At 36.8% G+C, this 24,392-nt stretch overlaps 1 protein-coding gene across 8 annotated transcripts in view; it reads right to left on the reverse strand.

Annotated features, from left to right (window-relative positions):
* BCAS3 (BCAS3 microtubule associated cell migration factor) overlaps positions 1-24,392 on the reverse strand; it is a 376,438-nt gene that overhangs the window by 203,456 nt on the left and 148,590 nt on the right. For all 8 annotated transcript variants that reach the window (XR_012996666.1, XM_076354322.1, XM_076354320.1 and 5 more), the window contains 4 exons: positions 18,972-19,096; positions 18,182-18,347; positions 16,905-17,005; positions 960-1,060 (listed from right to left, as the gene is read on the reverse strand). Coding sequence is in view for 7 of the 8 variants with exons in the window: in XM_076354322.1 (XP_076210437.1) it covers positions 960-1,060; positions 16,905-17,005; positions 18,182-18,347; positions 18,972-19,096 (493 nt within the window). In the remaining variant the exon portion in view is untranslated. The remainder of the gene's footprint in view (positions 1-959; positions 1,061-16,904; positions 17,006-18,181; positions 18,348-18,971; positions 19,097-24,392) is intronic.

Here is a 24,392-nt window from a genome sequence, read left to right on the forward strand (position 1 = left end):
GGAGAAGCAAATCACATCCATGAATATTTCATATTTATGCCATACACCCCAGCAACACATTTAATGCATCACTCCCATAACAACATTGTTCTTAAACCAAAGGAAACCCACCTAATTTGTCAGGATGAATACTGTGTATCAGGTACCCTGTAACTGCTTTGGTAAATCCAGAGCATTTGTAATTTTTATTTATTTATTTAATTCTAACCTTTTATTTCTAACAGGAACTAATTCTCAGTGTATTATTCATGACCTACATTCTTAAACTAAAGTTATGATTTGAGCCAAATAGTCAAGTATGTACTGAGTTCTTAAAAAGAAGCTTCATCGACCGAAACAAAGCAAGAATGGATAAAACTACAAAGATTTAACCTCATATAAAAATATTCCACCAAGCAGGATCATTTTAAAGCACTGTAGTATTTATATCTAGCCATAACTGAAAGGAAATGTCAGTAGGAAATGCAGGAACTGATAACCAGAAAAAGAGGGAAGTAAACCAGTTAATCTACCATTTTTATGTTAAAATGCAGTAAGTACAGCACAGGTCACAACTGAAAAGGCATCGTCATCTTGCCAAGCCAACTTCCTTTATCCATGTCTGGAAAGGACCATGTCAGGAGAAAAAGGTAGAGAGGTAACTTTCTGTTGCCAACTTAAACATCCTATTTCATCCTCAACTTCCCAAGGATGTGACTTGTGCCAGTAATGGTGGGGGCTTTATATGGCTTTTAATATAGCTTGTGTAGTTATAAATGTATATTTATGTTTTACATATAAAATGTAAAGACCATCAAATTCATACCATGTTAAGTCAGGAGTGAAGTCAGTTTTACACACAGCAATACCCATGGCCCACTAGAAGCTTACTTTCCATTTGGAGGAAAGTTGTGAATTTTACTTCCAGTGGATACTGTTACTGTTTCACTCCTGAACTGGAACTCCCCCAAAAAGCATACCTGTGAAAGCCACTCTTCATCCTCTTGCCCGCTGTGGTCAGATGCTAAGCTGTCATATGACTCATGTCGAGTGATCGGTCCAGGGCTCCCTGGTGGAACCACTGAAAAAAACAGGAAATTGAAAAATCAGATTTACTGTTAAATGCTTTTAAAAAAAAGCTTTTTCAGTAAGTTATTGGTACAAGAACATATATATTTTCCTAAATCTGTGACAATATGTTGGAGCACAGAAAGAGCTCAAATATTGACATCAAAAGCAGTGAAGAGACTTCTGTTCTTTGACTTGAATGTATACATACAGCCACTATGATAACCCAATTGGCTCTTCTTCTTTTAACCTTAAGTACTAAATGAACATACAGAACAGCCCAGTACAGACGACAACCATCTGTCTTGAGGAATTTAACACTAAGAAATGCCACTGTCAATGATGTAAGCCTTTTCTACAAACTTTTCAGAATTCGAACTATGCTAAGGCACACTGACAAAAGCTATCCTGAGGCACTGGTACATGTACCAACTTCGAACACGGCGTACTTCCAAGACTTCATGAACTGAATTATCACTCTCATTTTGACATTAATGTAGTTAATTTAAAGTTGGTTTCACAAATAACTTGATTTTTAGGATTTGACTTTTTTTCAATTTAATTAGAAGTGCTTCATTATAATCTTAGTGTCACCTTTCCATTACAGTAGTAACAATATATTAATTAAGAACCCATAACAAAGCAGAGTTTGATGTTTAATTTGCCACAAAGACTAAATACTGAGATTATTTCACTGGACTGTAAAATACCAGAAATTCTGTATTCAAGTGTTGCATTGCATTATAGAAATACTGTATAATAATTTTGGACAGATAAGAAAAACACTTTTTTCAGCTGCAGGTGACACTGATAACTAGAAAGATACATTAGTTCAAGCTGAGGGACAAATTCATCAGCGACTATTAAACACAACAGTCCAGACACAACCTCCAAGAAGCCCATAACCTCCAAACTCCCGGACGCTGGAGCATCTGCTTCCAGCCACTACCAGAGAGCTGAGGCTGGGTAAATTTTTGCTTCGACTCAACATCAGACCTGTCCACAGTGCTCATCATCACCTTTTCTTGACAGCACCATGAAAACCCTTCACTACTATAACTGCTTAAATACCTAAGTCTCTACTGTTTTCAAAAGACTGGTACAAACAAATAACCTCAATTCACAGAGCAAAACTAAGTTAATTTTGTTCCTCTATTCACTACTCTCATTCATTTTCATACGGACTCACTGCAACAGAAAAATGCAAGTTCTTCAGCTCTGTAGACTGCACAATACCCAAACCCACTTTTAAAACTATTACCATATATACATACAACTTTGGAGAAAATCACAATTTAGTGTTCAAATGCTACCACAAAAAAAGAGAGAGAATCGTAGACTCATTATTGTAAAGATTAATATTTCATGATTCCTGGTCCTTGAGTCATTTAAATGTGTAAGCAAAGCTTACAGCCTAGCTACTTTACTTTCTATGGCAGTAGCATTACGTTGCTCTAACTAAAACTTCACACTTGAGAAAGCTGAAAGAGTTTAGGAAAAGCAAAATGCAAGCAAGCACCCCAGACAATAAGACAGGTGGTATTTTTCATTTTCTTGTACCTGCTTACTGTCAGGGGCCTGTTGGAGGCCTGGATTCAATACCAAGAAACCATACCCACTTTGAGGGAAGAGCAGACACCACAAAAGCAAATTAAAAGAAGCAAATGCAACAATGGTATTTTTACTTTGGTAAAACAAGAGAGTTTTATGCTACAGCGTTAAGATACCGGACAATCCTAAAATTAGAACAAGTATTTTTATATTCACATAATCTAAAAATGACTCCGTTTTTAAAATTGATTTTTAAAAACTGTATTATTACAGGGTTGACCTTTACGTGTCAAGTTTCCATCCACTACAAATTTTTACAGCCATGTTGTAAACCCCTAATAACGGGAGTTTATAATGGCAAAGCAGACACAATTGTAACCATAAATACAGAACGGCGCCTCTATAATATAAACAGCACAGGGTTTTCATAAATCCATACACTATATGAAATAAAGGGATTTTCATCCTGTTTGTATAAGTGGGTATCTGAACCCAACCTCAGCTATGGAGCCATTTCTAACACCTCTGTATCGCTGTGTGTCCTTATTCTGAAACCTGCAATATACCAAATTCAGTTCAGGGACTAACTTGTTAAAGAATTATTTAAAGTGCTATATACATTAGGGCATATTCTTACAAAGCATCAAGTTTTTCCCATGAGATACTATGCATCTGCCATATTCATTGAAATCAATACAATTTGTGCCTGCACGTACGTGTACATACACACCTCAGCAACCACAGACGTTATTTCAGTATTGCGTGTTCATCAGCTTTCAAGATAATACAGAAATTACATTCATCTGCTTCATTACAACCGTGACAGATCTAAATCAATGACTTACGGATGCGTCTGCCTAGCCCGTATCAAACTCGTATTAAGAAAATACACATACCTTCCTGGATTACAAACAGCTGACGATTCACAGTAAATATCTGAATATGAAACCATAATGCCCACACTTCTTCCTCACCAGTGAAGTTTATATTTGAAGCCAACAAAACAAAAACATTATGTTGACACATTTTGCTGTTGCCCTAATCTTCCCCATATCTCCTGACTCTCCTACAATAAATTCTACTGACTGCAGTAATGCCTGTTTCTGAGGGCACAGCTGATCAACTGCAGGCTTTCCTGTTATTGAACTCTGCTAACAAACTGTTCATGACTCTAGCAGATGTTTTTGCTTTCAAACCAACGGGAACTTTATGGACTGTTCTGAATTTTTTTTTGTTCTTTCTATCCCAGGGGCAACTACTAGAGCTGTCAAGATTAGGGAAGCTGCTATTCAGTGACTAGCTGCAAAAACACTAGCCCAGGGAGCAGCATCCACTCTGCTTTGTCACCGTATTTCTCCCTTGTGTAACACTCTTACGTTTTTACTGGAGATTCAAGACGGCTTTACGGTGAAAAAGAAAATCAAATTTAAGAAGAGTTTTGGTCCTATGCTGTATGCCTTTTCCTGAGGAATCACAGCTTTGCATAGGTCTTGCAACAACACACATTTCAGCGCAGCTTCAGACCGCAGCATTAACTCTTTCTACCAAAAAGTGACGACATGCTGAATTCCACAAAAAAGCTCTGCCTTAGAGTTCACCAGCAGGGCAACAGTGATAAAGCCTTAGCTGAGGTCAAACCTCAGTAATTTATTTTGCTATTTAATAAAATAGTATTTATGTACCACACCTATCACAAAAGCAGGCATTTAAAGAGAGTCTGGTTTTGATAGCAGGATCCCGTAACGACGGTCCCAGCCTTACCACAGGCAACGCAAGCTCTACTCCCACTGCCCTTAGTGGGAGCATGCAGTGTTTTGTGAGATACGACCTTGTAAGACAAGCGATCCTTGCTGGAGATTTGCCATCGCTGTACTGCTTATTACAGATATACATATGCTCATTTTTTTCAAGTTAAAAATGGCCTTGAAGTTACAGGAACAAATATGTCCTAAAAATGTAAAACCGATTCTTTCTTCATTTCTGGGTCACACACCTCTTGCATTTGTATCAAGTTCCAAGATGAGATTAATTTAAGTCCAGAGGGACATTTCCAGGAATTCGAGCTCAAAAGTACTCTTTTATCTTCCAGCTTAATTGTTTGAAAATGTGAAATCACACTGGAAATTATGGCAGCCTCTGACTCATCAGTGAAGCTATTCTTATGCTCTAACAGAGTTTTTTCCAATTTCCAAAGAATTACACTATCATGCAGGATAGCAAATAATAAAATTCAAATTCTTCAAAAGCTTTGGAGCAAGTAGTGTTTTTTCTTGCACTCCTGTAATTTCTCTTTTATTGGGAAAAAGTCACAAATGGGACACACACCGTCAAGGAGCAAGCAAGCCCTTGTTGCACAGAGGTATTTTACTGGCAATTGCAGGTGTTCTGTACCTTCCTAAAATAATAAATTCAATGCTTTGCGTTTGAGCTAAGCCTATTTTTAACTTTTTGCTATTCTTACACCAACATCTGGAACAAACATATATCAAATTCCAGAATGCAACTGAGTTTGTTTAATCTAGAAATACACAAACATGCAGAAATTTGTACAATTACCCGTGGAGTGAAAAAGTACAAAGAAAGTGAGTGTTTATTAAAAATCTAAGGTGAGAATTAGAACACACAACTTTTGTTTATGCAGTATAACAGGACATGAGCTTCTAAAGTCCACTTATAAATGCAAAAAACCTCCGTAAGCAAGCATTCAAGGTCAGTTTTTAAAAGCTGGAGTGCTACCTACAGCAAAAATCAGAGCTTTGCCATAAATATTTGGCAACGGGCAAAAAACACCTTTGAGCTGCTCAAAAATAATAGTAGCACCTTTAATCTCTGTCCTCCTTCAAGGGAAAAGTGATCTGCATCAACTCTAAATCTGGAATATATTCCTGTCCCTCCATCCTGACCAGCTCTACTGAACCACTCCACATTTAACTAAGGAAAAACAGAATCTCGGCGAAAACTGTTGTTCATCATCTTTCATAACTTGAACACTGTCATCTCATTTTCTACCCTCAAAATCAAAGGTGCAGGTGCTTTCCCATAATCTAAGGTAAATTTTTAAAGTTTACAGACTCCCTTCTCTGCAGCTACAGGATTAATCGTACTACTGTATTGAAGAAAGAATATTAAAAGCAAGGGTCTGAAAAAAACACATTACAAATTTAGTTATTTGTGTGATAATTGTTAGTGCTAGGAAAACTGCACAGAAGTGACTGTGGAGACAAAAGTTTCAACACAAGCCAAAACAAAGGCTGAACTACAGCTGAGCTGATGTTCCTCTGGAACTCCAGGACCCAAATCACACAGTTCAATGATTAAGTATGAAAAAACCCCATTGTTTCGAAACTTCGCTGTGATATTTAGTGACAAATAAAGAAAACAAACAATTTCTATTAACCTCAAATAATCTGCATAGGCATTCCTGACACATGAGCAAGACCTAGACAAATACACATGCTTGACAAATATTGGAATTAACAAACAGTGGTTTTGTTCATAGATGGGCTAATTATACGATAAATACCTAGACCTAAGAAAAATCTTTATTCATTCAAAGATTATAAATTATCATCTTTCAGCAGCATAGAAGTGTTGGAACAAAGAAACACTACAGCTCAATTGTAGTGTGCGCACTTATGGTTTTAATTTGTGAACAATAAATCATTAGTTTTACTTAGTTCTGTGTACTTCTTGAACCAAAAGGTTTTAATTTTCTCATTTATATAAATAAGCTTTACACAATTCGATTTAATTGAGAGTTACGTATGAAAGTCCCAATGTGCTCTTCTCTAAGGGATGGATGTTTGTCCAAATTAAGAGCAAACAAAGGCATTTGCAGACTATAAAGACTATTTGTTCTGTGCTGCCTGCTGTACACATGCCTGCAGACACCCAGAGAGCTTTCCTTTATTTCAACTGAATACACAAAATTTATAATTCGAAATAAGATTCTAAAATTTAGTAGAAATTGAAACAATGTACTCTTAAGCAATTCATTAACTCTGAAGTCTATCCTGTGTCCACATGCAGTCTCTAGTGATGTCCATGGCAAACAGGTATGCAGAATAGAAATTACATATCCCTTGGTTTCGTACAAATCACACACTAACATCTGATTTTGATGCTTTTTCTGTGGTTCCTAAGTTATATCTAAAATGATCATAGGTGGTTTAGAGACCTGAGGTAATCACATGCTTGTCAACAAGCTTCAGGAGTACTTCTCCTAAAATTAAGCTCCACAATTTGAATTATTTACTTCATGCTACTTCTGGAACTACTGGCGCATTAGTTACATCGTGTTACCCGTGACAAGCAGAATGTGACAGTTCTGGTTTAGGTCTACATGCAGCCACTTCAAATTCAACAGGTTCACCTTTTTTCCATCTTACACGTGTGAGCTCACTTCCGTCAGAGGTTGGTTTCAGTATCCCACAGTCAGATTTGCCATGTAGTTCAAGTCCAACAACTGCTTAGTGAGTTTTACTGCGCGCATGTTCCTAAATCTTCTCTTACAGCTCATAGCTCTATGCCTGCTGGCTCTACCTCTGCTCAAGTTTGACAATAAAGTGAAGACCAGATTTTCATTTTAGACAGAACGCTTACAGCCATGTTTAAAATAAACTGTTTGTAGTTTGCTGATATGCTCTATGTATTTTTACTTGTGGCTATATGTTACTGAACAAAGTTCTGTTTTTAATGCATTTTTCAGCTTGTAAACTTCTGCAGGAGCATGCCATGCAAATTAAAATATCCTCTTTTACCCAAAACTTCTCCCCACTCATTTTTTTCCCGTTAGGACTTTCTGAGATTCTTGTATGCATAAACATCATAAAATTAAGCTAAAAAACCCCTGTAAAGCAGGAGTTTAGCCAGCCTAACAGTTATTTCATACCACCAATTGACTTAAAGATTTATTCATTCATTATTCGTATATTGCCCACAGTTTATTAGGTGATTTATAGACCATCCATTTTCTGTATCAGCACTTTAATCTTAAAGGAATAGGTAGGTCTGTAATCAGGATATGAATTCTCCTTAGATTTTGCCAGCTTTGATGACTGCTTTACTTGCTCCTTACTTTACACTGGTCTGATAGTCTACAGCCTGGCATTTTTTTTTTCCCCTAAAAGGTGCTGATTAGGTGTTCAGGCTTTGCCGTTACTCCTGGTTGCATTGCAAGACAGGTATGTGTTCGCTGTGCTTAACTTCAGCTTCCTTTTCTACAGTTCCCATAGGAAACCAGTAAAGTACAATGAACCTTTAAAGCTGAGCAGAGCTAGAACCTGGTATTACTCGCAGTACGGAGTATCTTAAGGCTGTCCAACACTTTAAATGCTCAGATTGTGAGCAGACTATCGGTTCTGTACCAAAGGATAACATATATATTCTTTCCTGAGTTAAAGAATAATTTCAACTGCACGAACCTATGGTGAAATCCATCTGATGGCCATCTTTAAAGAATTATGGAAGAGGTAACTATTTCTATAATTCACTGACTTCAAAAGTATGTTTGACATTATTGTCGGGAAAATTATGTTAACCATGGATTACTGTTACAATCAAAGTATGTAGTGAGAAGTCAAAAGGCTTAGTAGTAAATTTTCAAAGCAGTGCGTGGGGATTTACCCGTTTGACTCCCATTAACGTCAATAGGAGTCGCGCGGCTAAATCCCTGTACACTGCTTTGAAAACTGACCCCTTCGTGTTGATGGACCCCTCTCTAAGAAGTTCCAGATGACCATGTAAGAATAGTAAAGAACTGTTTCAGCATGTGCCCTTGTTCATTATTGTTGTTTGTACACATCTGAAAGTATTTTAATTCCTATACGCAGTGCTGTTTCCAGCATTTAGTTTATAAAATAAGGATTAAGATGGGCAAGTAGTCAGTAATCTGATGAAGCCATGCACATGCCCAGGTGTATATATGCATCAAAAACTTAACATACATTGGCAGCATCCAACGCACCTTACAGAGTTAATTTTTATCCACCTCATCTATATTATTTCACAAACACCCATTATGGCTGAAGAATGTGGCATGATTTACTCCATTGCTCATATGCAATGGTGCAGCACTTTTCTGAAATGACATCTGCCCTGTTTCTATTTACCCCAATCAGTCCTATGCTCAGTCAGAAATTAAATTTGCTTCCCTTTACCACTTAATCCTGTTTCCTGTAGGGAGCAGGAAGTGCAGGTTACAGTTTTAGGGAAACTCAGTTTTCCCTTAAAAAAGACCATGAACTACAATTTCATTAAAAACATCTTTTCTGGAACAGGAAGGTGATCCAGATTAACTTGCAATCTGTTACGCCTCCAAGTGTAAGAAGCAAACCTGAAAATTCCATTTTCACTGTTTGTGACTACTGCCACCAAATCCCAAATACATGTAACGATTTTGTAAGAGAGATGCATGCTTGGAATCAGTTTCACTTGAAATTTTTTAACTGTAGTCATAAAATATATATAAAAATATATATATTACACATATATAATATATATATAAGATCTGCTACAGTTTTAAACACAAATTCCAAATACGAAATATTTTTTAAAATGCCAAAATTCTTCTACAACATATTTTACCTGTATTGCTTATATTTTCATACGTACACACACTCATATTTTCATGTAATATTTGGAGAGAATACCTGAGTCAAGATAAACACTTAGGAATTAATTCTCTGAAATTCTGAAACTCATTTTTATGTATAGAGAAGTCCTCCTCAAAATTTCAAGGAATTATAAATTATTCCCCAAGGATCTGGATTTTTAAAGAACATCTGCACAACTCCTTTGAAACTACTGATGTGGAGACCCAGGAAGTTCTTTTAAAAAGTATGTTGCATCCTTTTATTATATGGCAATAAAAAAGTAAAATTTCATGAAAACGATACACTAGCTAGAGGCAATTTCATGTAGAAAGAATAATAATGGCAAACTGAGAATCTAGAAAATTTAAAAAAAAAAATTCCCATCTGGATAACAGTTAAACATATGTACCCGAGTAAGTACCTGAAATATCAGCTGTGTGCCGGTTGTACACAAAATACCAAGACAACAACACAACGCAGTTTTCCATCTTTAAGTGTATCATGCTAACAACTAACAAAGGGTTAGCTGCAATGCTCTTGCTGAGATTAGGCAGGGAAAACCTGGCAGAATCACCAAAACGTAACACGTCTTGTGATCAGGCACTCGCTCAATCTACTAAAAGGCTGGCTTTACACCCGCTCAGCACAGATGAAGCAGCCTCCCCTATCTGCCTTTCTGCAGATCGCCCGTAGCTCTGCCATGCCCATCTCCATCACTCGGACTTTTCAAGAATGGTGTGTACTTTCCTGCAGTTTTAAGCCCCTAACACTCAATCGACACAATTTTGTGGAAGGGCCCTCATCTGTGGTGCACAGGTACATCTGAAAGGCCAGTAGTTTAGGCAACATTCATGTGATCAGTACACAAAAATGATGGCAGTTTAAAATGTTAACCCACACACCACTGCTTGTTCCAACTCCTCTCCAGGCTTCGCAGCACGGCAGCTCATATAAACTCAAGTGGGCTTCACCCACTTCAGGGTAAGGTCAGAGAGTTTTGTTTAGATAACCTTCATCGGCGGATTACGTTAAACTGGCCAACTTTGCTCTGAAGTGCTACCAGTGCTGCTGCAGAACCAGTAAAGCCCAGCAGAGACACAGTAATGGGCAGCTGAGAGCACTATACTGCTGAAACGACTCCAAACTCACGTCTGACCGTGGCCATGCAGAGATGTCACAGAAACAGAGCAAAAAGGCTTTGAACACCTCGTAACTACACGATAGCGTAATTGTTGTTACAGAACGGGCTCTGGTTTTGATCAGTTTTATTATTTGAAATCGAGCTCCGTTGTGACAGACATTGAACATACACATAGCAAGATACAGCTTTTGCCCCACCAAACATACTACACGCACACACACTATAGTTAGGTATATAGTGGGGTACGTACCATAACATATATTCTTTCATATTAGTGAGAGAGAAAGAATACACTATTAAATATGCACACACAAAAGACTGCAAGAAGAAAAATAGAGGTAGAAGGCTGAGAAGTGGTAGAACACTAAACATAATTATCAGCCCCAGTTCACTAACTTATTACCAGGCCACCATCACGCTCTGCTGTGCACAGAAAAAGGCTTACAGACCAGAATGACCAGATTCTTTGCTGTGTCTGCTCGGTGTTACTCGTATGGCAGCAGTTTGGCTACAATTACATGCATCGTAGCTTGTTTTTCATAGTATCTGTCTTCACAGCACATATTCACACAGCTATTTAATACACTTGCTACTCTTACTTTCAGTCCTGCTTTCCACTGCACCATATGCACTACCTCTACGTATGGAATTTTTATTTCCATCAATGGAATGTATGAAAGGAATATAAAATAGGCCATAAAGAACCGCAATGTTGCTTAGAGACAAAAGTCTTGCTTAGGGTGCATAGCTTTCATTAGAGGGAGCAGGAAGTGCAAACATGATGTCAGAGTTACAGAGATTATCTGTATAAATTGTGTTATCATTTAGCCCAAACAAACAGTGAGGAAAGGCTAACCCCCTCCCTTTGAAGACAATGAATAGTTACTAAGTTTGACTTCTAACGAAAGCCGTTTTCAGTAAAACGCAAGATATGTACAACAGTTGGTCCAGAAATGAAAATCTGTTGTAACAGCCAAAAGTCAAAGGCAGCGATAAATACAGACCTTAATCTTTTCAAGAATCCCTTAACGAAGTCTATAAAACTGATTATATCTTCAGGCCTAACTCAAGTGCAAATTCTTACTCAGAAATAAGTAACAGCCCTGCAAGTATTACCTGGAGACCAGCACAGGAACAAAGAACGAGAATACAGAGTACTGGTTTGAATCCTACCATCGTGGAATATGAATTAAATTGCATTTAGAATAAACAATTAACGAGACAGCAGAAGCCTCAGCTACATGTCCATTTTTCTGAGAGAGAAACAATTTCCAGAAGTGGTCAGAGTGGGATAAAGAAACACTGCATCATTCCCTTTAACACAACAGAAATGGTCTTTGATTATTTAAAAGCCAATTGCAAAGATCTGTCTTCAAAACCTCCTATTGGAGGTTTAATAGCAAAGAGGTGCAAGTACACTTACCAGCAACACTACAGTAAAGTAGAGACTTTTGTTTTAACAAAATCTATATTTATACGATTACATTTCCTATGGTTGAGGGCAGCTGTAATTAATGGATTTCCCTCCTTCCCCTAATGCAGTCATTTGTCAATTTAAACACAGAATGTCCAATCAATTTTGATGTATTTAGTAAGCAATTTGTCAAAGAGCACTGCATACCAGTTAATATATTAATTCTTGTCATTGGCCTGCTTCTGACAACTGCAGGTCGTCTCCATAAAATTGGTCCTGACGAGCCAAAACTCTTGCCTGGAAAGTGAAGGTGCCCTTTCCAGAGCCAGAGGAGAGAAATCATATCTCATTTTACTCCATACCTTTCTTGGGCAGTTTGTGGTCTGATTTTGAGGGTTTTTTCATTAACGTGTTAATTGTCCACATTTCAGATATCTCAACTACAGTCCATTCCCCCAGTGCAGTGAAAAAGTGAGTTCAAAGAGGAGGGGTAAGGAAGAAAGGAAATAAGAAGTCTGAAATGAGGATGTAAGACTTTCTGCTGTTATGCAGTTACCTATTTTCATTGCAATTCCATTATGTACCATGCACATGTCTGTACTAATTCAAACAAGCAAAAACAGAAGGCAGAAGGTACAGAAGTCAGACAAAGGAAACATAAGTCAAGTCAATCAAATATATAAGACTTTGGGTTATGGTAGTAGAGACAGAAGTACTCAACAGAAAAAAACCTGAACACAAACAGCAGATTGTCATGGACATGAAAAGCACATCTTAACAGCATGCTTCAAGAGTTTATACTACCAGAAGCATCTTAATTCCTAAGTACTAAACAGCAGGAAGCAAGTAGTATTTAAAGAATAAGTAATGATGAAATTTGGCAATTCTCTGAAGAAAGCCAAGTCCTTTATATTGCAAATTCCTGTGGACACCAGAAACCCTCCTATGTATGCATGCAGTGCCTCGCACAACTCTCCTCCCACTGTCAGGTCTGCTATGACAGTCTAACTATACCAGGTGATGGTATTTACGTTATAGGACAAACATCTAGGAAGAAGAAAATGTGACTTACATTTCCTTCCTCTGTTGTGATTAGATTTAGGAGTTGCTCAGAACACAGGCAAATAAAGAGGAATACTAGAGACACAAGTAAGGTAAAATATTATGTATTAAATCTGAGAAGAGTAGGAGAGAAACATCTAGCACCTAACACCCAGCACCGAAGACCTGAGGACTGCAATACATCCAGGGCTTTGCAGAATGAACTCTTACGAAAGCAAAAGTAACTCTGAAATCTGCTCTGTCAGAAGGTGAGGAGATTCTCCGGACTGGTTATTTTTACTCTGGCCAACTACAAAAAGCCTGAAACAGTTAGGAGCAGGCTACCGACGCTTCCTGCAGGCCAGCAGGTTGTGGAATGTAACATGCAAATTCACTTCCAAGCTATGAACTTACAGAAAGGTCCAAATCTCTCCCTACCCACTTTCTCACCTCTCTGCACCAGCCATGGCCGTGATAAAGCGCTCAGGTAGATACGAACTGCATACTCTGATCCAGGTTTCTGCAGCAGATGTCACAGATGACCTCAAAGCAATGAAACAGCTGTGCTAATCCACTTACAAATACCCCTGGGATAAAGGTCTTGGACACTTGTTATACAAAATATTTCTTCAAACAATGGTTCCTTGTTACTTCCTTATTAGCGCGAATGTAACTTTAAGATTCTTTAAAGTTATTAAACGCTGAACTGTGTGTAAATAACTAAATGCAGTGTTTTTAGAATATTCTCTTTTTATCACAAGATCTCACTGGCCTACTTTATACTTTTCAGAGACTATGGAAGATTGTGGTCCTGTGTTTTGGCATCAAACCGCGTATTTATGAAAACCTGCACAGTATAGCCCTCTAACCAGACCGCCAGACGTTTCATTGTTCTATCCGTCTGCTGACAGAGGTACTCTGTGCTAAAAAGCACACTGAGTATTTTTCAATGACCCAGGGGGCAAAGGTCACTTATTATAAATGGATAATGAGACCTAATGCAATGTTCTGAGTGTGGACAAAGAAAGGGTCTATCCATACCCCCTTGTGACTTGGTCATTCAGGCTTTTATTTCCCCTGCACACTTAATGGAGCCAAACAATTGGCAGAAATGCTATACAGAAACTGAGAGAAACTGCTGTATTCTACCTCTGATAGACAGATACAAATAGCGACCCTGAAACGGCGCCAGAATTCCTCTTACCACTAACATGGCAGACAGATGTAACATTCACCCGAAACCCCTATTTAGCCATTTGCTGGCAATTAAACTTACTGACGGAAGTGATAGCACATCAAACCACAGGCTTCAGCTAATGTCAACCCATTACATTACTGCAGGTAAGCAGAGCCAGATAACTTCGTTTTTGCCTGTATTTAATAGGGGGAAAGCTAACAGGTGTCTTGGGCTCTTTTGTGTGAATCCTGGTTTAACTCCATTTTTTTAGAAACTTCATTGAGTAGCTTCAGATAGAATAAATCCAGAAGACAAATAAAACTTCGAAGAAGATCAGATATACACAAATTTCTCTGTTAATGCCATTGTTACTATGTTCTCTGGATTCTTTTTTGTCTTTAGTGTTTATTATTTTTCTTTACATTCCACCCCCATCTTAATGAATTCCTATTATGTGAATTAAAACCTGAATTAAAATTCTTCACTGTAATTCAAATAATACAAAGTCATTATTTTGTTGAAATTTAGCTACCACTCATTCTTCTTCCTTTAAAAAGTTTCCCATACAAAAACATTTGAAATGCATAGCATTTGAGCTGTTAATGAAATACACAGAGTGAACCATATCCATCCCTGATTTCAGTATGTGGGATAAATGTGATCTGTGTATATATAAGCATTGATGCTCACAGAAAGGCTTTTGTTCAGACTGTATCTATGCAATACATTGCTTTTAATTGCAACAGAAACTAAAAAGCAGGCAAACTACTTTTACAAAATGTCCAAAACTCTCCAGACAGCATTCTGTGCTCTTGGACCCATACTGCAATAACTGCATACTACATACAATAATTTATGTATTTATGCGCTTGATAATACGCAGGGGAAATAGCTGAAACCAATGTGGATGATAAACACATCTACAACTAGAGCAGGGAATTTGGGGAGGGCGAGGGTGGGGAAGAGATCTGGCCCAAACAGGCAAGCTGCAAGGACTCATAAACAGAGGTAATGTTTGTGACTTAAAGCTAGTTTTGGAGACTGTTTCAAGACTACTCAGTATTGCTCTTTTCCCTGTAGACGCTACGTTTGGTAGTCTGGTTAGGTAATTCTGCAAAGCAATAGCCTTGACAGCCCTAAAGAACAATAAATACACACAGCAATGGACAGTATCCTTTTATCCTAATACTTTGTCTAACACAGATATTTTAACTACCAACAGGCCAAGAGGATATATATTAAAGGAAAAGTGCTGGGAAAGGGTCTTAACTCTACCTCCTTGGTGGCTGGAAACAGATTATGTTTTTTCTTGCAAACATGTCTAGCTAAACATGACTTACTGAAACACTGCAGTTTCTGTGAATGAGCCTGTTTGCCTTTTTATCTCCTTATCATAAAAGTTATTTAATGCCATCATCAGCAACAGGTGCATAAGCAATGGATAAAAATATAAATATCAAAATGAATTATCGGCAACATAAGCAGACTATGTGGCAGCAGTTACCTTAAACTACAATATGAAATTAGACCTATGCTCTATAGTTAATAGTGTCTATTAAAGGCTTTGATATACATTACAAATATATTTGTTGACCTGATTGTACTCAGTGCTTCAAAATATTTGTGTGAAAATTTAAGTATAGGCTTGCACACCTAATTTCAGACATACTCATTTGAAAATAGCGATCTGTATTTGTATAGTAAAATATTATACAACCAAAATAACATCCTTGCAACGACCTTTTATCTCAAAGCAGAACTCAAATACCTATAAGTGAAAGTAAAATAATGCAGGAATCTAGAAAAAAATTCTAGCCAAAAGGCACATCTAACACAGTGTTGTGCGCTATTAATTACTTTTTCATATTCTTTTCTACCTTTTGAGTTTTCTTCCTTTTTCTGTGCAGTACGGAAAAAGGAAGACCCTAACCTTGTAGGTTTCCACAACATTTTGAGCTCGGAGCACGTGCAACAGATGAACAGGTAGAAGCAACAGATCTAATCTGGCGCCAATGTCGCTTTTACCAGTCACATTCAGACATACTGCCTGTTGGCCCAGATGTCCACTTTCTGCATTTTAAAATGGCTGTGTCACATAACATGCTGGCGTTAGCTGCACTGACAACTGTGCAGAGGGTCTAGTTTCCCCATGACTACCTTTACATATGCCAAGAGTTGGTCTCTTGTGAAACTGACTGTTGTATCACTTTGATCTTGACTACACCCTAGATAAAAAAAGAGAGACTTGCTACTCACTGTTAATATTCTTCTCTTTTTTTAATTGTCAAAATAAAAAAATAACATAAATACTCATTTATCTGTAAAACCAATATAAAATACATGGGTTTATATATATATAAAATATACATATACCATATATCTCCAGATACAGATATTTTAAATGTTTCTGAATATGCAATGCCATGCATATTGGCTCCCTGCGAACGACGTGGCTGGATAAGACACAGGACAAGGCAGGTGGGCAGCTGTCCCTGGAAGCGATGCCAAGGCTCCCGAGGGAAGCAGCTGTCTGAGACTCTGGCTGGAAGTAGCCCAGCAATCAGGAATTCCAGGGGAGAAGGAAAATGCAGATGCACTCACTTGTCACTGAGTATTGAATTCACAAGAGGAAATGGCTAAAAGTATGAGAAGAAATGAGGTGAAGAAACCCTGAAGACTTTAGGGGATCTAGTGGGTCACACTTGCAAGGCCTGCCAAGTGCTCACATTTTGGCTATATGATAGCCTCACAACTTTGATTTGTATCAGAAAGAAACCATATTCGCTACCTCTACCATTACTAATATGGTTGGTTACAAGAAGCCCTGTTCTGGGGTAGAACATGTACTGAAATAAATGCAGGTTGAAAAACCAACTCAGAAAGTCACACTCGGCTTAAAACGTGCACATAAGACAAGACAGAAAGTTGTCAGCTACTTACAGCCAGCAAGAAGATACTGGTAGTACTGTACGGCATCTGCAGCCAGGAGCAGTGGATGGTTTGCATTAAATGGTGGTTGGAGTTCATTCCACTGAGGAGTTCTGAGGTAAAACACAAGACTATTAATTTTTAAGCTAATACAGAGAATGTAAATCAGTGTTTCTGTCATCACATGTAATTATCTATACAAGCTCACAAAATGTTTGTAATTATTTAAATTAGCTTGTTCAAACACTGCAATACACCACAGGCAGTTGAGCAGCATGACCAAATCACGCAGATTGTGAGGCAAAGACAATACTTGTTTGTTGACTGCAGCATGTATTGCGCAAAAAAATGATGAAGGCGGTTTAGATTAAGTTGGTAAATACATTTAGGACCATTGTATGTCATGCTGACGTTATATAAACACACAACAGAAGCTGGGGAACTTTTTTGTTCTGTTAACTAGCATTGCTTTGATACTGTAAAGTCATTGAGCATTTACAAACTGTGAAAATAAAGCTGTGTAAAGTTATGGACTATTGATCCAATTAGAATTTTCAATTCCATTACAACCTACTCATTTCAACAATAATGGTCTAGAAGTCTGTGTTGTAATTTTAATTAGGGTGGGCCATTCCTAAGTAGCTTGGTAAATCAAGTATTGATCAATCTAGTCCAGCCATAAGCAGCACTAAGGAATATAGGAGACAAGAAAAATCGATAGAAAAATATTTTAAAACGTCAAAAGCACTGACAACACTTTCTCATCAATTTTTGTTTACTTTCTTCCACATGTCAGGAATAATTTCAACTGTCTTAAGAAATGCTACCTTCAGCTACTTACAGGATAACTCACCTAATTCTTTGCAATGCTTCATTGTGGAAACCTCACTCATGTCTCATGGCAGAATTCTGTACTTTAACACTATTTAAATAATTGTTTCTAGTCCTTATATAAAAAGCTAAATTACAATCTGATCATTTAAAATCACTAACTGATAAGGATCTCTACTGATCTCTTAACATGTTCATGTAGCTCCACACCTATAGAAGTATTTAAATGGTTAGCTCCCATTCAGACATGTAAGAACTAACAGAACTATACAAAAAGGTAGGCTTGAATTTGCTATCAAGAGTCCTCTCTTTCAATGGAAAACTTAAAGTTTATCTTTAAGACTCTTAAAGATAAAAACATGGGTGAAAATCATGATGCAGTTCATTCACCCCTTCCAAAAAAAAGCTCACGATCATTTTGTGGACAAAAAGAAGAAAAAGTAAAACGAATGAGCTACCTAACCAAAGTCCAGCTGGCTCTTGGGCATGTCATCATTTCCAAAGGTGTGTCATCACTAATCTTCGGAGCAGTGCTGAGCGGACGTGGTTCCAATACGTGCTCCACCAGGCTACCGTAACAACTGACAATATACAACGACTCCACTACAAACTGTTTTGACTGATCTGTTTGCAAGAAGAAAGAAAATCTTATTGCAATAGCACAGCAGAAACAGAAAAAACGCTTACAGAAATAGTAGACTATTTATTCTTTCAAGACCCTTGCCTTTATATGCTTGCAGTCAAGAATGTGAATTAGAAGGGAAAGGGCTGGAGAGACAAAGAGAAAATTGTACAAAGCACACAATTTCCCCCTTGTTTCAAAAAAATACGAATATCTCATATAAAAGAAGGTGCAACAGAGTTTCTCACCAAGGTGTGTTCAGGTAATTACACATTGCCAAACATATGTCTGTATGTCTTTGCTTTAGCAAAGGTGTCTCACCTTTACCTCACAGCTTTTTCAGTGAAACTTCACACAGTATCTTTGGATTGAACTATCAAAGTTTGTTTTCTGTCATTATATCATAATACAAGATCAATGATTTATTTCACTAATTAAAATTTCTTTTAAATTGTCCTATTTACCAAAAGCACCCCAACCATGTTCCCAAAAAATCTCCATTGTCACTGAGTTTAAGGAACAAAATCTACAGATAAGCACCATCTGCTCAAAAGTTATCACAAAATGAGAAAATAAAATAGAGAATTTAAATTTAAATGCAGGTCCTATTTTTGTAATACACCAACCTTTTTCTCTTTTCAGACCAGGATTGTTTGCAAACCATGACCTTGATGATCCAAAGACTGCAGCGACACAAAACTCTCCTCCCACAGACTTACTGGGTGAAATCTGTGGAGCTGGTTTAGATTTGCTTAAAGAAAGAACAAAATAAAATTTTGACAGTTAATTCTCAAAAATTAAGAAGTCCCTTGCTTAATAGTCATTCTAAGATATTAATTCAGAAGTGGTGAATATCTGCAGTTCCCATAAGATTTAGCAGGATTTACAGATCCTTGGTGTTTCTCGATAATAGATCCCAAATTCCCCTTGAACGCTGAACTCATTAACTTGAAGAACAGCACTGGCTCATAATGGAGAATTGGTTGCACTGTTTAAAAGACCCAATATTGAATATTTGCATTCAATAGAAACAACTTCTGAAGTGAATACAAACATTTGTAATCATAAGTCCTTTGGGAATGAAAATACAGATTCTGGGTCGGTCATTCTAGACAGTTGATATTTTCTTACAAATAATGCTAACATTGATGGCTGATCGGTTGTAACTCAGCGCAGTCCTGATGTGATTGAAACCACCAGGATATATGTGACATGGGCAAAAGGGTAAGAGGGAACAACATGCGGAGGATACAAGGAAAGGGAAACAACGCACACACTCATGAGCTATGTGTTAAAACAAATCAGTAATTATGTCATGTAAAAAGAGATTAAGATACATTCTCCTGCGAAACACCACAATGTACATGTAGCAGATACAGCGGTTTATAATTATGTTTCATTGAAACATCATTTAGTGTTCCTCATTACAGGAATCTGAAGATATGTAACATTATGCTTTGTATAAACTCAAAACTACTTTCAGAGCATTGCCCATTTCCTCAATTCGTTAAACCAGGATTTCACCCTTTCCTTAGGAGAAAAGCTGTTTGAGAAGTTCACACAGGATTCCTCCTTCTCCACGTTCCCTTTTTTCCAGTCTTTTTAATTGGATTATTTTATATTTCTCTCTGTACTCAATTTCACTGCTCCCTTCTCTTGTGACCTCTCCTTTCCTTTTTTCTTCTATTAATTTCTTGTTCCACATTATATCAGCCTGTGACTGCACCACATTAACTTGGTCATTTTTAAGTTATGATCTTCAATTCTAAGAAGGGTGTGTGTGCATATATGTATGTACATACATATGTACACAATTATTGCAGTATTATGATGGAATTAAGCAGCAGAAAAGTATTTTAAAGCAGCAGAAAGCAATTCAAACACTATGCATAATTATAATGGCATTTAATTCATACTACCATATTTTTTGTTAACGACAAATTACTTGTATACAGGTGAAGTGGTTCAACAGAATGAACCAAAAGGGATATTAAAGCAAGAACAGATTATGAATCAACATAATGTAAAAATAACACAAGAAAAGCAAGTTAAACTAAAATTTTTGTAGAGAAGTTGGGCTTCTCTACAACTCCTGCAGCTGGCTGCAGAGAATGCACCTCTCCAAAGACCTATGTCTTGGTCCCTTACAGCTCAGTCCTGATCTCACTGAAATAAATGGCAAAACTTGCACTGATCTCAAACACTCAATTTCCTTCCAACAACTAGCTGTACTAAGTGACACGTGGAAAATATGGCATATGGTTAAAAACATATAGCCTCCATCGTTACTGTCACGCAACTTGAAACACTTAAAATTGCTTTCAACTTGAATTCACCTAAAGCAGCAAACACTTTGTATAGCATACCAGAAATTAGGTAATTTATGAAAATGGGAGAAAAGACTAATTGTTTGCACTCGCACTTTATTTTCAGCCATGTTTCTGAAAGGAATTTACAGAAAGTGTAACTGAGCTTCCCAACACCTTGTGCAGTATTACTCTACCAGTTTTACAGATGGACTCACTGAAGCAGAGGGGCTGAGCTACCTGCCATAAATCACACACACGGCAAGCCTATGGTCACACGTTTCATTTAAAAGAAAAAAAAAAAAAAAAAAAAAAAGACCTTTCAAAAGGAATTCCATCACACTGACCAGAGTCAATGGAAAGACTCAGACAAACTTTCATGGACTTAGATCAGACTTGAAACTCTCGTACATGCGGGAGAATCTAGAACGTCCCAAAAGAGCAATTGCAATTTATAGTCGGTAACTCTGATATTGAACCACCACAAAGCACTTAATATCCAACTGTTAAAACTACAGCTACAGATTACTGGGTCAGAAATCTGTGTTCCAAAAAGTTCCTGACTATAAATATATTACCCTGCTTGCAGTGGCACTTCAGGATCTATATTAGAATATTTAAATTGATATTAACATATTAAGTATTTATTAGCTGCTCAGAAAAATTCAGAATAGATTTCTTTCATGTTGAAATAGTCATGTCACAGAAACAGTATTTTTAACCAGTTCTGTAACAAACTGTGTATTGATACGTATTTTTAGCCCTCACCTTCCAAATATTCATACACTAATATTCCTTCAGAAATGAAAATGTACATGTATGCGCTAATTAGAGTCTTGTTACTTACTGAGCTATACTTCAATCAATAAATCATTGTTTGTAATATAGAACAAGATTGTTCAGAAGGACAGGGTTACCCATCAAAGCAAACTACGAGTACAGGTATGACTCAGCCGTATTCACTGCCTCTTATAGACTCTTGAAAAGAGAATCTTTCTATACTATCCTAATATTCTTAATATTCTGGGGTTTTACTCAACACGATCTGAGGTTATTAAACAATTTAAAATGGAAAAAAACCTGGGAGTAAATGCTATTCTCAACTACAAACTGGAGTAAACTTCTACAGAGGCATAATTGACTTCAACCATTTCTTCAAGCCTTTAAGCAGAAGGGAATCTGGTACTCTAACAATACATTTTTGCAGGGTTCTCCACACTCTTCGTCCCAAAGACCAATGCTCAACCAAATACAGTTATAAACAACCTTAGAGGAAATGGTCTAAGCTATTTACACCATGTCTTTAAGATGTACATCTTTCAAGGCATGCATTTAAGTGTTGGTTTCAGTGCCAAAACATTTTCCCTTCAAGAATGATGTTTTGTAGACAGAAAGAACAGACCTTGTAAAACATGATTACTCATGTGGTTAAACTTAGTCCTGCTAAAAAATAAAGACAAACAAAAAAAAAAAATGACTAGTGCATCATACTGGTTTAGACTACTTCTGAAAAAAATGCCGAGATGCCAACAAATCTATTCTGAAAACTATTGTAACTAAGGAATCTTTCATTTTACCACCATTTTACTTTATCCCTGAGTTTTCATCAATACATTCCAACTCAAATTTCTTTCTTTCAGTAAACTTCAAAAGCCCAGTTATTTTCAGTAACAGTAATGCCATTAGAAAAATATATTTTCATGTCATTGTGATATTTTAACAACTTGGAAACTATAAATCCTCATTATTATGTAGATGCAAACACCCTCTCAGCTTTATAAATGATAACAAAACAATAATGTTGAAGGTAGGTGGTGAATGACTTGTTTCTGCTCTGAACTCCTGCTCTTTACTTGCTCTTAGCCTGTCAGCACTTCATAAATTACTCCAAGAACCAAAATTAAGGCACATTTGGCCTCGCTTTTAAAAACAGTTAATTTAAAAGAATCTTCACAATATACTAACTTTCAAAAGATTGTACCATATTTTTACTGAAAGGGGTTGTGATGCAGGAAGAAGTGCAGGTTGTTGGGAATCAACACTAAAACCAAGAAAGTTAAGATAATGGGACCAAAACATTCACCCTTATCATTTCAATCTTCCACACTGAGAAACAACGGCACTATATTTAAGACATAAGGAGGATAAAAAGACAGCGTACTTTTTCCTGTCTGGGTCTACCCGACTGTGTAACTACATTCTGTGTAACAAGAATTCCATGAGACACAGCAGTATTTTTATCCCAATTGTATCTGTGCAGAAACCTACAGCAGGAGTACAATAGTAACAAAACCCCCTTTCAATTACATAGTTCTTGTTCTGCTATAAATTTAGTAAGAGCTGTGCCTCAACTGAAGACCATGTCCGTATCATTTCAGTTACCAACAGTTGACATTAACCTACCCCAGCTGAAGTCAATGACAAAGTCACCTACTAAAAGTCAAGTTAATCCCAAACTCCAGCTAAATACCACAATATTTAGGGAAATTTGTGTTGTTGATAATAATTAACTTCTCTAACATAATTTTGGAGGATTATTTCCATTTTAAATGCAGAAGCACTGAGATGTAAATGTATACATGTCCAATGAAAAACATACATGACCATTTTCCATGAAATGGCACAAAAAGTGATGGGAGCAAACTAAAGAAGAAAATTAAGACATCACTTTGTCAGATCTTAAAAAAAAAAAAATAACGAAGAGACTCAGCAATAGCATGCAAGTTCTTTCATGTTGACAATGCCGTAAGAAAAGATTAAGAGCTACTGAAACAATTCAGTGCTACCACCTGTTGACTTTTGTAATGAACCAAACTCTGCCATAATCTCTGGAAATGTATTGTATTAGCTCTTTATAGAAATCATAACTAATGACAATATTTTAACTAGTTTTCATTTTTTGTTATTATTTATTTTTCTACTTTATATAAGAAAGAATCAATAAGTATTAATATTATTAAAATATTTTGAAAACCATAGGCAACTATGAAAACCAGAGGCTACACAGTACAGAGATGGAGCGTTCCTCAAAGAGCTTTATGTCTCATAAAATACTGCTGGCTCTTAAATTTGTCTAAGTTCATAGTCAAACAAGTGACATGACTAAAAAAAAAAAAATTGCATATATATGATATGAAGGAACCACTTTACAAATTCAAATATTATCAATCTCAGACTCAGTAAGAGTCTGCAAAGATTGAGAGTCACATTGGTTTTATATTCCCAACAAACAGGCTTCAAATACATCTGATTCATAAAAATGAAAGCACTTATCCACAACTCCACAGCTAAACCCACTGAAATGGAAACATGTTATGATTTTGAAGGTAAAAGTTTTATCTAGACTATATAAGCAGCAACAGAAGTATCAGGAGAAAAATACTGCATGAAATTTGCAATTACACATAAAATTACTGAAAAAGCTTATCTGTCTCAAAAGACATAAATTTTAATTATCATTGTGCCTAAAACAAGAAAACAAAGACATGTTTCCAGTTGTCAAATCATGAATAAAGCAAGAAAAAGCAAGAAAAGAAATGGTAGGCTCCTTTATTCGCCAGGCAGTAAGCTGTCAAATCTCCATTCATTTTGTTTACATGATTTTAGGTCTCATTAAGACCTTAATGGAAACAACATGATTTCTTCCCCCTCCCAAAGTGTGTTTTTTATCCTAATTTCTCTGTAGGCTAGTAAAGACCATATTTTCAAGCTAGCACTGGCATTAAACAAACCACAAAAGAG

The sequence above is a fragment of the Aptenodytes patagonicus genome, chromosome 17 (genome assembly GCF_965638725.1).
Source record: "Aptenodytes patagonicus chromosome 17, bAptPat1.pri.cur, whole genome shotgun sequence".
Lineage (NCBI taxonomy): Eukaryota > Metazoa > Chordata > Aves > Sphenisciformes > Spheniscidae > Aptenodytes > Aptenodytes patagonicus.